General features: G+C 52.1%; 4 protein-coding genes across 4 annotated transcripts; 3 read left to right on the plus strand and 1 right to left on the minus strand.

Moving 5' to 3' along the window:
* The first annotated feature begins 192 nt into the window (after positions 1–192).
* IAQ61_004527 (uncharacterized protein) lies at positions 193–1440 on the plus strand. The gene is made up of 3 exons (XM_066096386.1): positions 193–413; positions 476–756; positions 834–1440. The coding sequence occupies exons 1-3, from the start codon at positions 374–376 to the stop codon at positions 1197–1199; spliced, it is 687 nt and encodes a 228-aa protein (XP_065953704.1). The 5' UTR covers positions 193–373; the 3' UTR covers positions 1200–1440.
* Positions 1441–1540: 100 nt separating this feature from the next.
* IAQ61_004528 (uncharacterized protein) lies at positions 1541–2761 on the minus strand (the record flags this gene model as incomplete). The annotated part of the gene is made up of 1 exon (XM_066096387.1): positions 1541–2761. The coding sequence occupies one exon, from the start codon at positions 2759–2761 to the stop codon at positions 1541–1543; it is 1221 nt and encodes a 406-aa protein (XP_065953705.1).
* A 2797-nt stretch (positions 2762–5558) lies between these two features.
* Positions 5559–9479, plus strand: IAQ61_004529 (uncharacterized protein; the record flags this gene model as incomplete). The annotated part of the gene is made up of 2 exons (XM_066096388.1): positions 5559–8595; positions 8647–9479. 2 exons carry the CDS (start codon positions 5559–5561, stop codon positions 9477–9479), a joined length of 3870 nt encoding a protein of 1289 aa, XP_065953706.1.
* An 835-nt stretch (positions 9480–10314) lies between these two features.
* Positions 10315–13841, plus strand: IAQ61_004530 (uncharacterized protein; the record flags this gene model as incomplete). Its single annotated transcript, XM_066096389.1, has 9 exons — positions 10315–10366; positions 10520–10525; positions 10736–10784; positions 10952–10954; positions 10996–11014; positions 11065–11750; positions 11806–12063; positions 12109–13672; positions 13728–13841. The coding sequence occupies 9 exons, from the start codon at positions 10315–10317 to the stop codon at positions 13839–13841; spliced, it is 2751 nt and encodes a 916-aa protein (XP_065953707.1).
* Positions 13842–14153: the final 312 nt, after the last annotated feature.

Below are 14153 nucleotides of genomic sequence, written 5' to 3' on the forward strand. Positions count from 1 at the left end.
CGATGGGGTGTGTGGTGCAATTATGCGATATCAGTCATTGATGATGAGCTCTCTCTCTCTCTCTCTCTCTCTCTTTCCCGCGGGCGGAGCCTTTTCACGCGGCGGGACTAGGTACGGCGTACGCTACGGCGACGAGGGTAACGGCAACTTAGGCCAGGGTCCAAAGGGAAATGTGTCCACCAAAAGCCAGAGTAGCACAACACAACATGTACCTTGGTTACTCTCTTACTTACTCCAGCTTACTAGTAAATCAACAACCACACCAACCAAACAACTGCACAGTGCCAAGCGCACCCACCCACCACAAATCCTTATTACAACTGCTCTTCTGAGCCCTCCTGTCTAGTACATTGATACATTGTCGCAATCCAGCATGTCGGCAACCCAGAAAATCGCAGTCCATTCCTTGCCTGGTATGCGCACACTCTGACTCCAACCCCATGACACCCGACCACATTGCTCACGCTCCCCTCAGATCTCAAGAACACCACCGACGACGCGCTCCCCAACTACCTCAACTCGCTGAAATTCAAGCAAATCCACACACAGACCGATGTGCGACTAGTCCTCGGCTACTCGGCCGTCATCATTGCGGGCGCGCTCTTCTACTTTGATTGGAAGTTTGGCTGGGAAGCCTCGAAGCCGTACACCCTACCAGCAGTCGTCGCCTACTTCGTGCTCAATGGCGTGTTTAGCTACTGGCTATGGTTTGTGGAAAAGGGTGTCGTGTATGAGGGAGAGGGCAAGACTGGCAAGGTACGGCCTCGATCCACCGACATGTTGACCAGCCCAGGACACGCTAAGCTGACATGCAAATCCCACCCTTCCAACAGATCCGCATATCCTCTTCCACCAAAAAGCACATTCCCATCTATGAATGCGATGTCGTCTACACTCCCGCACCCTACGCCTCCAATCCCCAGCAAAAATTGCACATTCGTGCACCCATGACGCGCTGGTTCACTGCAGACGGTCACTTTGTCGCAAGGCCCTTTCAGCAATGGATCGCTTCCGAAGTGCCCGTGGTGGGTGCTGCGGACCCCAACAATGTGGTCGAGGAGATTGGAAGGGGCTCCAGTGGCATGGACTCGACTCTGAACTTGAATGCGACCAATGCGATGGATGTCTTGGAGCAGTTGAAGGCCAGTGGGGCCAAATTGTCGGCAAACGATGGGGGCCAGCGGAGAAGGAAGGCATAGGGCATCGTTGCGTGGCACGTAAGGCTGAAGATAGTTTGTATTTTGCTCCATGAGCAGCGACTCCTATTTGGTTGGTAGTTTGAGCGGGCTTTGGATCTCATCTTCCTTGACGAGCACGAGATGCATATGGCATTAGTTAGTGGTGGATGGCATCAATTTTGTTCACAAATTCAGGGTATCCAGGAACACTATATTATTCAAATACGCTGCAAACGCCACCCAATGCCCGTGGGAACAATGACCTGTTCATAGACTTCGTAAGAAGCATGCTTCTTTGTCTTCGTACCCAATGCATCCCTTTGTTTTCCAGCTGACATTTCCTCTTCTCGCTTCATGAGGATCTACGACATCTGCTCTTCAAGCATAGGCAGCACCTCTAGCTCCCTCTGAATGATCCGCTCAAACTCTTCTCTGTCAATGCCCGACGCCCTGGCCAGACGGAACAGACTCTTCATGTCGGTGCTGATGTGTTGTTTGATGGCCAATTCTGCTTGACTATGAAACTCAGCTTTACGCTCAAGGCGTTCTACAGAGTTGGACGATGCGGACGAAGAAGGACGCGGATGATTCAAAGCCTTGCCATGGAATCCCTCAATACCTTCTATAGCAACGGCACTGTCGTTGCCATGTAGACCATGACTCGTTACCGCACCCAATGTGGATGCAGGAGGTAGCGAAGAATCATAGCCATTGGGTCCGAGGTTCGAGGTCTCAAGGGGCTCGACCTGCGATGAGAGCGTGTAGTGTAGGGCATCACCATTCAGTGTAGAATTACCCTCGACCAAATTCTCCCCGTCTGGATCATGTGCGTCCAGCGCAGGCTGTACTTCAGACGCATAACGAGCAAAGTATTCAAGCTCAGACTGCGAGGCTCCAGGCTGCGCACGACTATTGGCTCCCGGCGCTGGCGACCGCTTCAGTGCAGGTGTCTGGGCAGGCGTCTGATCGTAGGCTGCCCAGTATGAATCATCATCTTCCTCTTCGGTCTCCCGTACCACGGACTCGGGCTCGATGCGTGTTACTTGCTGATGGTGGGCGGTGCCATTGGCCCAAACAGGCTTCCGTCGGAAGCCTGCCTCGTCCGCCTCGCTCAAATCCTCGAACCATTCAGTACCATCATCCTCGTCTTCGATTCCTCTGAGCTCAGCCAACAGCCATCGGCTTCCACCCTCTTGGCTTGTGCACCACAGATAGGTTGGCACAAGGGCAAACTCACTCAGCACCAGTCTTGCGTGTAGCGTCTCGGGATCTGAGCGCCGGTACAGAAGGCGGTCCGGTTCGTCCACCTCGATCTCGCCTGACGAGGGATGTGGCTCCAACTGAATCCTTTCCATCCTGTGTGGTAGTCTCGAAGCCACTTCCTGGTCCCAGCAGAGCAGAGAGAGCCATTCTGTGGAGTCGGAGGCAAGCAGCTGTACGCGCTGGCGGAGAATGGGTGACAGGAGTGGCAGCAGGCCTGGGGGGACTTGTTTGGATGCGCTCGCTGTCGAGAGACAGGCTAGAAGGGGTGGGAGAAGCTCCCTTGGGTCGGGGCGTGGGATGATCGGCTTGAGTGCTGGCATGACTACGATGTTGCGGGCAAAGGCAAGCGACAAGAGGGCCGTGGATGAGGAATGGTCGAGTGGAATTCTGTAGAGTCGAAGAGAAGACAGTTCTAGGCGAGATGAATGATCTGGTCGTGTGCAATTTTGTAATTTTTCTTTGCAAACTAGGGGCCTGTGTGGGTGTCCCTATGTGGGTGTCCAGTTGGTGCTTCCCAAGCTCTCTGACGCTGTCACATGCGGACGCACCCAGGAGCACTTTGAGTGATGGGTGCGGAAAGCAGGCGACGGGAATTGGGCGATGCGAGGAATGGCAGACGATGGGACGGATGCGAGGAATGGGCAGGAGAAGCAGAAAGGGGCAGGAGGGGGCAGGAGGGGGCAGGAATATATGTGAAGAGAAGAATAGCGACCCATGTTGGCGGTTTACAGGCTGGCCGCTGGTGCATGTGTGTCTCTCTTCCGTGTTTCCTCTAGTCTCCGTTCCACCGAAAGTTGATCGGTTGCGCCTGCCCCCGATAACTGGCCGCTAGCGTCGATGAGAAAGGTAGTTGCCCCTCACAGCTCGCCATGTGTACAATGGTAGCTAGGTACATGTGTACAAATAGGTTTATGTGTACAAATAGGTTTATGTGTACAAATAGGTATATATGTACAAATAGGTATATGTGTACAAGTAGGTATATGTGTACAAATAGGTATATATGTACAAGCAGGTATATATGTACAAGTAGGTATATATGTACAAGCAGGTATATATGTACATAGTAGCTATGTGTATGCTATGTGTATGTTATATGTACATGTATATAGTGCTGTGTTGTGTACATCCATCCAAGCTACCTATCTACCCAGAGAGGATGCTCTTTCAACTCAACCCAATTGCAGATGCCTTGTTGATAGCCACTGTACCTACCAGATACTCGATTGTCGCGTCCTCAATCTGCCATGAACACTAGACAGACTAGGCCATTGTGCTGTTGCCGTTGCCGTTGCTGTTGCTTTGGACCGCTGCGACTATGGTACTACTACTACTCATGGACTCACGAGCTTGACGTCATATGCATCTACTGTAGAGTCATGGACGCACAATACTAGGCATCTTCTATAGATAATCTAGCGTACCGTTGGCACTGTGCCACAGCGTGCTGTCGATCATGTAGTCTACAAGGTATGTCAAGTAGTGCATGGAAGGGTAAATAACATGCATAGGTAATAGGGTAGCTAGAGTAGGTAGCTAGGTACATGATGGAGCTTCCAAGGTTGTCGCTCGCTGGCTTGGCTGACCAAGGGGCTTTTCCACATAGTCGGTCAATAGGTAGGTATTTATAAATTATAGCCTACCCTCGGCATCGGCTGCGACCAGACACACATGCTTGCTAAAATGCTAATGCTACCTACCGGTAACCGTCTAAGCGCCCACCTCGACTGCTCACAACGGGCCAGAGGCTTGTCGAGTCGATGTGCCACCTGTGTGTGAGTGTGTGTTTCAAACAATTCAGCCATCAACCAGCGCATAAATGATAAATGGCCCACCGCCTAAGGTATGGGGTTCCCAGTCGTCGCAAAAGTGAGGTCGTGACCGGTACACCTACCGGTACTAGCCCTGAGCCTGAGGCATACATAGCCATGCCTCCTCCGTATCTACCCACTACCAGTACCTATTGTACAGTATACTGCCACCTACCCCTTGCTCTTCCAGCAACTGGAGGCTGTGCTATGGTAGGTAGGTACTGTGGTAGGTACTGGCAGGTACTGTGGTAGGTACTGGCAGGTACTGTGGTAGGTACTGTGGTAGGTACTGTGGTAGGTAGGTAGGTACCGCCCGGGAATGGCCATCAAGCCTGCCAAGAGCCTGTCACCCATCCCCGTCTCTACCTAGGTACCTACTGTACCTACAGGCCTACCTCTGCGAATCTGCCTCGACACACCAGTCAAGCTCACGGCTACTGTCGCGCCCTCGCGCTTGTTTTCTCATTCGAGCTGCAACCCACCTGTCTTGTCTTCCTCCCTCCCTCCCTCCCTCCCTCCCTTCCTTCCCTCTTTTTGAACCTGGCTTCTGACCTTCACACCTACTGTCCCCACACTGCACACTGCGCACCTCGCCCTAGAGCTTCAGCCCGCCAGGAATTCCTTTGGCAAACCTACCTACTCTGCAACCTTCACGTCCACGGAGTACTGTACCGCCACCCTGGTCTTCTGCCTTTTTAGCACATCTTCGGGGGAATCAGCCTTGACCGGTCCTTGAACGCTCCCCCCCCCCTCCCCTCCACGCTCCCCCCATTGCTGCGGCAGGTTCCCCCCTCTGCTGCCAATTCTACGGTACCTACATTGCTTCTACTTCTACCAACCATCTCGAGTCATTCTGTTCACTTTGCTTGCGGCTCGCCTACCCGCCCTTGCCCCAATCTCATTCGCGACCCACATTGACATTGTCAACGATACAACCTGTTGGACCGCCGACACTGCCTCTACAGCTGCACGGCTTCAGACTTCCATCCTGTGCAAGGCAGATCGCAAACTCGAGCCTAGCTGGCTGGCATTGTAACTTCGGAATCGCAACTGCGCAACGCTATTTTCCCCGTCTTTCTCCCCTTCGTCATCCTCTCTCTCTCCTCGCGCGTTTTTGCGTGCCAACGCACTGGTCTCCCGCCTTTCTTCCTCATTCACTCGTTGCCCTGTCTTTTGCACAAATCGGTTTGGATCGCCTCGAGGCAGCACTATGCCTCCCTAAGCCACGAAATCGTCACAACGGCAGCCGATCAAATTATCCCAAATATTATTTTTCTTCGAGTCACTAATTGTCCGATCGGCTTCCATGCCAACTGGGGTAGTGATGCACGCAGTCGACACTGCCGCAAGGCCTCCTCGGTTTCAGCGGCGCCAGCAACGTCAGCCTGAAGACCCACAGACGAATGGCTGTCATCACCCTTTACCAAACACTGGGAATCTTCTCATGGCAGATTCTCAAGACGTTTTCGCTTTCTCCGCCGAATCTACCCCCATGATGTTGGACAATTCCATGGTCACGCTTGCTCCTTCCGGCACCCCTAGCCAAGAAGCCATGTACCCACCCAATGCTGCATCCTCCTTTGACTCCTCCTTGCATCCCGACATGTATCCACCACCAAATGCTTATGCTCCAACACAAAACTACAGTCTCTCCCCCGGATCCTTCTACGGCAACGGCCAGAACATATCGCCCTCGCATTCCCTAGAACATCTCAGTCCAGAAGGCAGCTGCTACACGAATGATCCCAACCAACAGAATCCCAGTAACTACACCACGCCGAATTTCAACGCACAGGTCTTGGACGATTTTTCTGGCCTGACATTCGCTGAGAAGGGCTCATCCACCAACTTCGCCTCCTATGAGGGAAACTTGGATACGACAATGTTGACGTCCACGAGTCTGAACACCTACAATGCTCAGCGATCCACATTCATGAACAATACTACGCTCGATCAGCATCATCAATTACTGTCTCCCAGCGCAACTCATACTTCAAGTCCAACCGTGGGCGACGATAGTGCCGTCTTTGCGTCTGCAATGCAGTACAACGGGATGCTGTCAACACCTCCAAGCCATGCAACCCACACGCAAATAAAGCAATCACAAAGTCCAGCACTGACAAACAGTCCTGGAAGTATGCCGTTTACTCACCCTCAACCTCCGATGCGACACTTGACCAGCCCAATTGTGCGTGTTGAGAACTACAGCAGGGAAGAATCGCCCTCGCATTCAGATGACAATAGCAGATCCATTAGCAAACGAAGTTTCGATAGCCGTCGTGCTGGGAATCATCTTTCACCCTATCCCCCGGACCAATCATCTGATGATGGAGAAGTGCAGCACGAATATGGCCATGCACAGCCAGCATTACGCACGCATGAGCGCAACGAAGACGGGTCTTGGGCAAAGACAGGTGCATCTGGTCAAGCTGGCCTCAGTCCAGATGATCGTCAGGCCATGGGAGATGCTTATATGCCCAGCATTGACGATATTGCAGACGAATGGACCAAAAATCACAAGAAGCTGGAAGTGCAAGAGTGGCTCACAAAGAGTGAGGTAGGTAGCGAGGCAGGTGATCTAAAATCATCGAACAGCTTTTTGAAACCTGTAGCTGGGCGGCGTCGTGCGAAGAGTACGAATGACGTTCAACGACGAGGTCCCATAGGCAATCTTGGGCTTGGCGTACGCACTACTTTCGATCAAATCGATGACAGCGGTATCCCTGGACCCGGTCTCTATATTGATGAGCGAAGCGACTATGGTGAAGAGGAGGACGAGGACTCCACCGAGCCCGAATCTCCCCCGGCCGAAGTCGACTATCAGAATGATCACGCTGAAACTTCGTACTTTCCTGATATCAAAGACTCGGTCCCAGTATGTGAAACCGATGTAAGGCCTTGGGTTGACGCGCCATTGCAACCAACCAGCCCTTCGTCTCGCTACCAACCGCCTACTTCTAATGCCGCGATGATGCGCTTCTGGAATCGAGCGAAAGACATCGAATCCGCTTCACTAGCCGCCACGGTCGGCTCACGACGACTTAGCGAATCCGATCTGGGGAGCATTCGCGCAGCGCCAGGTGTTGCAAGATTGATCGAGCCTGACCCAAAGAAGCAGAAAGACAGACAGCGTCGCCCGAGCTTCCTGGAAAACATTATAACCAAGCGAGCACCCAGCAATCTGCTCAAGCGCAAAGGTAGTATACCTATTCAACCGTCGCAAGAGGTGACTGAAGATAAGTCGAGGGATCCTGTCATCGAGAAGCCGACCCGGATTGGAAGCTGGGGCCGTCCGAAGTCTCCGCGAGTCGACACCAACCTCAGCAACCACAGCAAGGAGGCAGGGCCACTGAGCTCCGCAGGATTGTCTGCAGCATCGGGCCCCTGGTTCCGAACACCAAGGAACGTGATTAAGCGCAGTCGCAGCAGGAGCGACATAGGAAGATCACCTGGTCTCGCAGAGCTCATGACACAACATGGAGGCCCTCCAATGCCTATGCTCGCTTCACCACTGGCAGAAACTGAAGCGACACGGCCGTCCGGACAGCGAAGTACATTTGGAGATGATGAGGATGATGAAGCGGAACCTGTGACAATGGATCTTAAGGTTCGGACAGACCCCATTATTCCGTCATACGAGGGCTTCAGGACGCATGCGAGGCAACTGAATCCACGTCTGGCCGACTTCATGGTGGAGCGAATCACCCAAGAACAGATGCGACGATACAAAAGACTGCTAGAGTTCAGGGTCAAACACTTGAATGCTGTCAAAAATCACAATTGCCCGTCGAACAGCTCGTCAAACAAGTTCTGCACGGATCTTGGCGGCGAAGCAAATCATCTTCCCCCACGGGTTGGAAACAAGGATGCAGATGCACCCTTTATTGGCTTTCAGGTAACCGCGCCCGGCTCTTCTGAGGATGATGGAGACCCTGGCCCGGAGGGAACCGTTATATCAGCTCAATTTCCATCGGGTGTGCCCTTACCCCCTGTCAAACGACTGCCCGCAGAGTTTGAGTGTCCTTTGTGCTTCAAAGTCAAGAAGTTTTACAAGCCGTCTGATTGGACGAAGCATGTGCACGAAGATGTACAACCGTTCACTTGCACATTTCCCAACTGTGGCGAACCGAAATCTTTCAAGCGCAAGGCCGATTGGGTTCGACACGAGAATGAGCGTCATCGAAAGCTAGAGAATTGGACCTGCCAGATTGCTGATTGTTCTCATACTTGCTATCGGAAAGACAATTTTGTGCAGCATCTTGTTCGGGAGCACAAGATTGCCGAACCTCGACAACGTACCGGTCGAGGTGGTACCAAGGCCCCTACTGGAAGTGCTGATCAAGGTGAGCTTCGGTTGGAAATTGTGTCTTGGGTGCGCACTGATCCTTGCACAGACGACATTTGGGCCATTGTAGAGAGATGCCGTCGTGATACAGTCAAGCAGCCCAAGGACGAGCCGTGTCGTTTCTGTGGCAACATATGCAACAGCTGGAAAAAGCTGACTGTTCACCTAGCCAAGCACATGGAGCAAATCAGCATGCCCATTCTCACATTAGTAGAGCAGAAGCAGCTCAATGCTGATAGCGTGATCAGTCCCGTGGTCGAAATGCCGGAAAGTCGCAAGTTGTCTACCACAGCGAGTAGGTCACCGATGAATAATCCTTCGCGATACAACCCTGCTTCGACTTGCGCACCAGGCATAAACTCCAATACCCTCTACTACCGCCAAAATCTGAAATCGGAGGCACCAGTCAACATCATGCACACGTATCCGCCACCCCAGATGGTTCCCTCCAAAACCCCACAAGCTGTGCAAGCCAATGAATACTCCACCTATGCTGTTGGTGGGGATTTGCACTATCCGAATCAAACGTATCCTGGACTACAAAACTCGCCGAAACAACGCAGTGGCTATGTCGATGACATCCACGTACCTCACCAGGCATACTACCCTGGCAACATGCAAACTGGTGTTGGCTATTATAGCGTGAATTCGGTGGCTGCCATGCAACAACAACAACAGCAGCAGCAGGCCACGTATACAGATTCTCCTGTTGATACCACACCGTTCTCCTCTTATTACACCCAGGAGCCGCAAAACTTGGCGAGTGATCTACCCAACATGAGTTACGGTTCTACGAACGGAATGCGATACAATCAAGCGAACATTCATCCCACTATGCCATATCTCGCCACGCAACATGGCTACCATCAACAAAACCAATGATGTGATGTACTGAACGCAAGGGAAAAAAAACAGGCAGATGTGTGTTAGAAGGGATCGACGATGTGCTTAATGAGCTTTTGTGGCGATATTGTGTACATGGCTATCTGTCATTTTTATTTTCTGCGCTTGATATCCACTGTTACTCTTGAGAGAACGGTATTTGGGGGCTATGGAGAGGGAGGAGAAAGGAATCGGGTTCATAGAGTAGGATCCAGGTCTACGTGCTCGTGCTTTGCCACGCCATGACGTGGAAGAATGTCGGGCAATAATGAGCCTGTTGTGGGCTTTCTGAAGTCAAGAAAAGTGTTAATACATTGCCGTCATTCCAGCAGCTCACAGGATATCGCAGGCCACTCCCCAGCACTGTAGGAACGGAGAGAGGTATAGTGACAGCCGCCCAGGCCCCCCACCCACCTACCTGCACAATGCTCCTACGCTTGGTCACAAGGCCATCATGTGGAACCTCATTCCAACACATCTGCCAATTTGGATATTGCTGTGCATGCCTCTTGTCAGATTTTAGATGACCGGTCCAGGCGCACAGCAAATAGAGGGTCACTCCCACGTCCCCTCAGCAGCCCTTCACATGGTACGCACACGCACACACTCCGAACGCCAATCGGCCGCCAGGCATCAGCCTATGAATGCGATCATTGGACCATGTCGATTTGGAGGACGACACAACACAGCCACCCGCGTGAGGTCCTCCAGTTGTGTTTTCGGCACGAAAAGGCTTGGCATACCGGTATGCCTGCAAAAAGAGGGCAACCTTGGAACCGGGGGGCCGTCCATGATGGTTGCCTACTTTGAGAACGCGGGAGACCGCCCCTTCAGCATGAATGCCGCTGCCAAAATCGCGCATGTAGACACAATGCATCCAAGAGCCAGTAAGTCTCACTGATCCGCCATTACCATGACGACATACGCAGCTCACACAACTGCTCTTACCTACCGGACATCTTGGGTGAGATGCGAGGAGGAGAGTTAGGTGCGGTACCGGTACCGTCCATCACAATAGGATCTGATTCCCCGCCGCGCAGAGAACCGTTAAACCCTTGCCTGCTACTCTTCTACACCGGCGACGCGGAGCGTGGGTACACGGACACGAAGGACTTCTTGCTGCGTTACGGGAACATCCTTTGTAGCGCGAATCGAGAGCCGCATAGGCTTGTCAGCGGATTGGGGCGGTGTGCCACAATAAAGAGCTACTAATGCAACACTTGCGCGCTGTCTACGGCGGTTTGCATACTCTCCAGTCAAGCATACCGGTAAGGCTGCAGGCAAGCTGAGGCTTGGACATTATCTGTAAGCGATCGACTTTCACCTATGGCTATTCTACGCTCTTTGGCTGCCCAATTCTCTCTTTTCGAGATTTCTTCATTTGACCCCTATCTGTGTTTCACTTGCGCGGGGAAGAATGTTTACGCTGGGTTATTGGACGCCTTGAGTAGCATGCTGATAGGTGATGATAGTAGGTAATGGAGTACCCACACACGAGCAGCCTGCCTTCAATTAGTTATCCGGCCGGAGAACCTGTAGGCTACATGATGAGAAGGAAAGTCTTGCATTCAGCTAACAGTCTTAGTTTTCTTTCGAGGATGCAGTTGCTCAGCCGAACATCGACCCTTTGCAATGGAACCATCAGAGGCAGACAAGTGCGCAGCACCTGGACGTGATTGCGTCCCTGCCTATGCACAGCATCATGACAATATCAAGTCCAAGTCCATACCATCATTCTTCGCAGTTCCATCATGCCAATTTGTCTCCCACTTCGATCAACAACGGTTCCAACATGACTCCTGACATTGCTCTGTTGGCCCCTCCTAGTCAATACTCCCAGTCTAGCTATGATCCTATAGCACGGCAGTTCCAGGAGCAGCCATGGAGCGTGAACAACCCCAGGACTAGCCATCCGGGTGGCAGTCGCAGTCCGTCCACTCAACCGCAAATGCAGTACAAAATGTACCGCGAATCTGGAATCAATGCCGGCTGTCCCGACTCGGCCTATTATTCTCAGTCCCAGCCTGCGCACTCGGTCTTGAGCAATGAACCAGACTGCTACAATGTAGAACTATCTCCGAGCGTCACTTTCCAAATCGAGAGAATGAATGTCAAGTCGCCAGCAACTGAAGCTCCTCCAATGGCTCGCGCACACTCTGCTCTGAGGTCACAGGGCAGTAGCCGCAGTGGAAAGTCAGGAAAATTATCAAAAAAGATACCTTGTCCCAATCCAGAATGCACAACAGTATCGAACTGCGAGTCGGAATACAAGTGCGTTTTCAACTTGGCTATCACATCATTTTCTGCTAACACCGCATGAATGCAGGAAGCATCAACTTCGACATTCGAAGCCATTCAAGTGCGAAGAGCCTAACTGTAAACGTCACGGGGAAGGTTTCACTACGTGCAACGATCTCGAGCGACACAAGAAGAGTGTTCACTGTATAGGTTTGGGCGCTGGATCGTTTCAGTGCGCATCTGAGAAGTGCAGGAATCCTTATAAGATTTGGCCACGTCTCGACAACTTCAAGCAGCACATTGAGCGCATGCACAAAGAAGAGGATCAGATTGATTTGATCAAGAAGTAAGAGCTCAACTAGTGTATAGTGGTAGACACTGATCCTGCCAGATCTGAGTATCATCCTAAAGAGCCGCAAGATCGATTTGAAAGTACAACTGTTGCTTCTGCTGACACGAGCTTCGATGTTGCGGGGATGGAAAGATCTTTGTCTGCAAATCCCGTGATCGACATTGCGCCTGCGATGGACATAGCTATTGTGGAGCACGATCACGCTCAGTGGTCCTCGTGGGATCGCAATGCGCACAATCTTGCACATCAAGTTTCACCGAACCCCGCTCAGCATTCGGGCCCGCTCTCACGTCAAGGCAGTATAGGCACCTGTAGAGGGCAGAAACAGCTACCTGATCAGCGAAAGCTAGGCCAGGGCAAGGCACAACCATCCTTGGCCGTTCCAGAAAGGCCATCAACCAAAGCTCGTTCAAGTGCTACAGGTCAACAAAACCAGCAGCCGAGTGAATTTCCGGAACTTTCGAATGCTCCACAGACAAAAGCTGAGCAACAACGGCTAGCGCTCTCCAAACTCTCGCAAGCCATGTTCCCGTCACCTAGTCCGGTAGACCTCGAGGCTCTGCTGGTGCGCATGCTCCATCAAGCCAAAGATTCCGCCAGCTGGGAGAACAAAGCTGGGAAAGGGCAAGAAGAAAGTACACGAAGTGATAACGATAGGGGGGAATTTACCAAGAGCGATGCTCTGCACGCCGTACAGGCAATCTCGAACCTGATTAAACAAAGCCGAGGTACTTCCTCCACGAAGGTACAGCGTCGCATGGCCCAGGGGTTCGTGTCGGATGCAAAAGTTTGTCCATTTTTGAAGTGTGGATTTGCTGTCGCTCGCAACTGCGACTTGCGCAAACACATGAAGCGGCATGAGAGACCGTATGGCTGCACGTACCCCAAATGTTACAAGCGTTTCGGTGCCAAATCTGACTACAAGCGTCATGAAAACAGTCAGCATCCTCAGCTAGAAGCATGGCGTTGTTCGCAAGTCGATGGGATTGGTAAGCCGTGTGGTGCCCACTTCTTTTGTGATGTACAGTACGCGAAACACCTTCAAGACCAACATAAAGAGCTGTCAGCGGAAGAGATACAAGGACATTTGGTCAAGGACAGAATGGCAAAGAATGGCCAGGAACGATTTTGGTGCGGTTTCTGCAATGCTATGATAGAGCTCCAGCAGAAGCGCAATGCCGCCTGGAACGAGCGATTTGATCATATCGTGGACCACTTTGACAAGGAAAAGAGGAGCATTCATGATTGGATTTGTGTGGAAGAAAACAAGACAAAGAAGGAGTTACGCGAGTCTGTGGATAGATGTGTCTTTGACGAGGACGAAGAGGCCAATATTGATGCTGACGGAGAAAACGTTGAAGACGTGGCACAGCATCCACTGCAAGACGTACTGCAAGTAGAGAGACGGGAGCCTGTTGAGTTTGAAACTCCACCTCCGCCGCCTCCTCCGCCGCCGCCTCCCCCCCCCACACTTCCTGTGCCTCGGACAGCGGGGCACAACTATTTAGATGTTAGGAGTGGCAAGCGAAAAGCGTCTACTGACCTGCAAGCCATGCAACGACAGCAGAAACGCAGGAACGCGACGGTGGTCAACCGATATTGTGTAAGTGTCCATTCGCTTCTGCATGATTACCAAGGCATGGTTGCTAACTTGACAGTGTTCGTGTGGAGAGGCTTGTGGCTCCTTCGACGTGGAATGCCTGCAGTGTCCACATTCTCTGTGCCCACGATGCCATTATGTGGAGGACGATGTGGTAAATCTACTGAAGTGAAGTGGTTTGCCGATAAGATATGTACGCTAGCGAGTATATTGTTGATTGTTGCCCATGTGATATGTCTGTGCCGCTGTGCTTGTTTTGTTGATGCGAGATGGGCTGGACGTGGGATGTGCTGGATGTTTTGCTGGATGGGGTTTGGGTACCATACCGTACCGGTACGGGGGTAGGCGGAGAAACGAAGCGCCGAGTTTCAGTCCCGCAACGCAACGTGTGCTCATGGTCGGTCGCCGGTCCCCCCAAATCATAGCTAGCTCGAAGTCGCGAGCCTAGATACGACGCTCCTTTCTCACCACACCACCTCTGTTT

This window comes from Plenodomus lingam (assembly GCF_022343315.1).
Source record: "Plenodomus lingam strain CAN1 chromosome Unknown contig_19, whole genome shotgun sequence".
NCBI classification, from domain to species: Eukaryota; Fungi; Ascomycota; class Dothideomycetes; order Pleosporales; family Leptosphaeriaceae; genus Plenodomus; species Plenodomus lingam.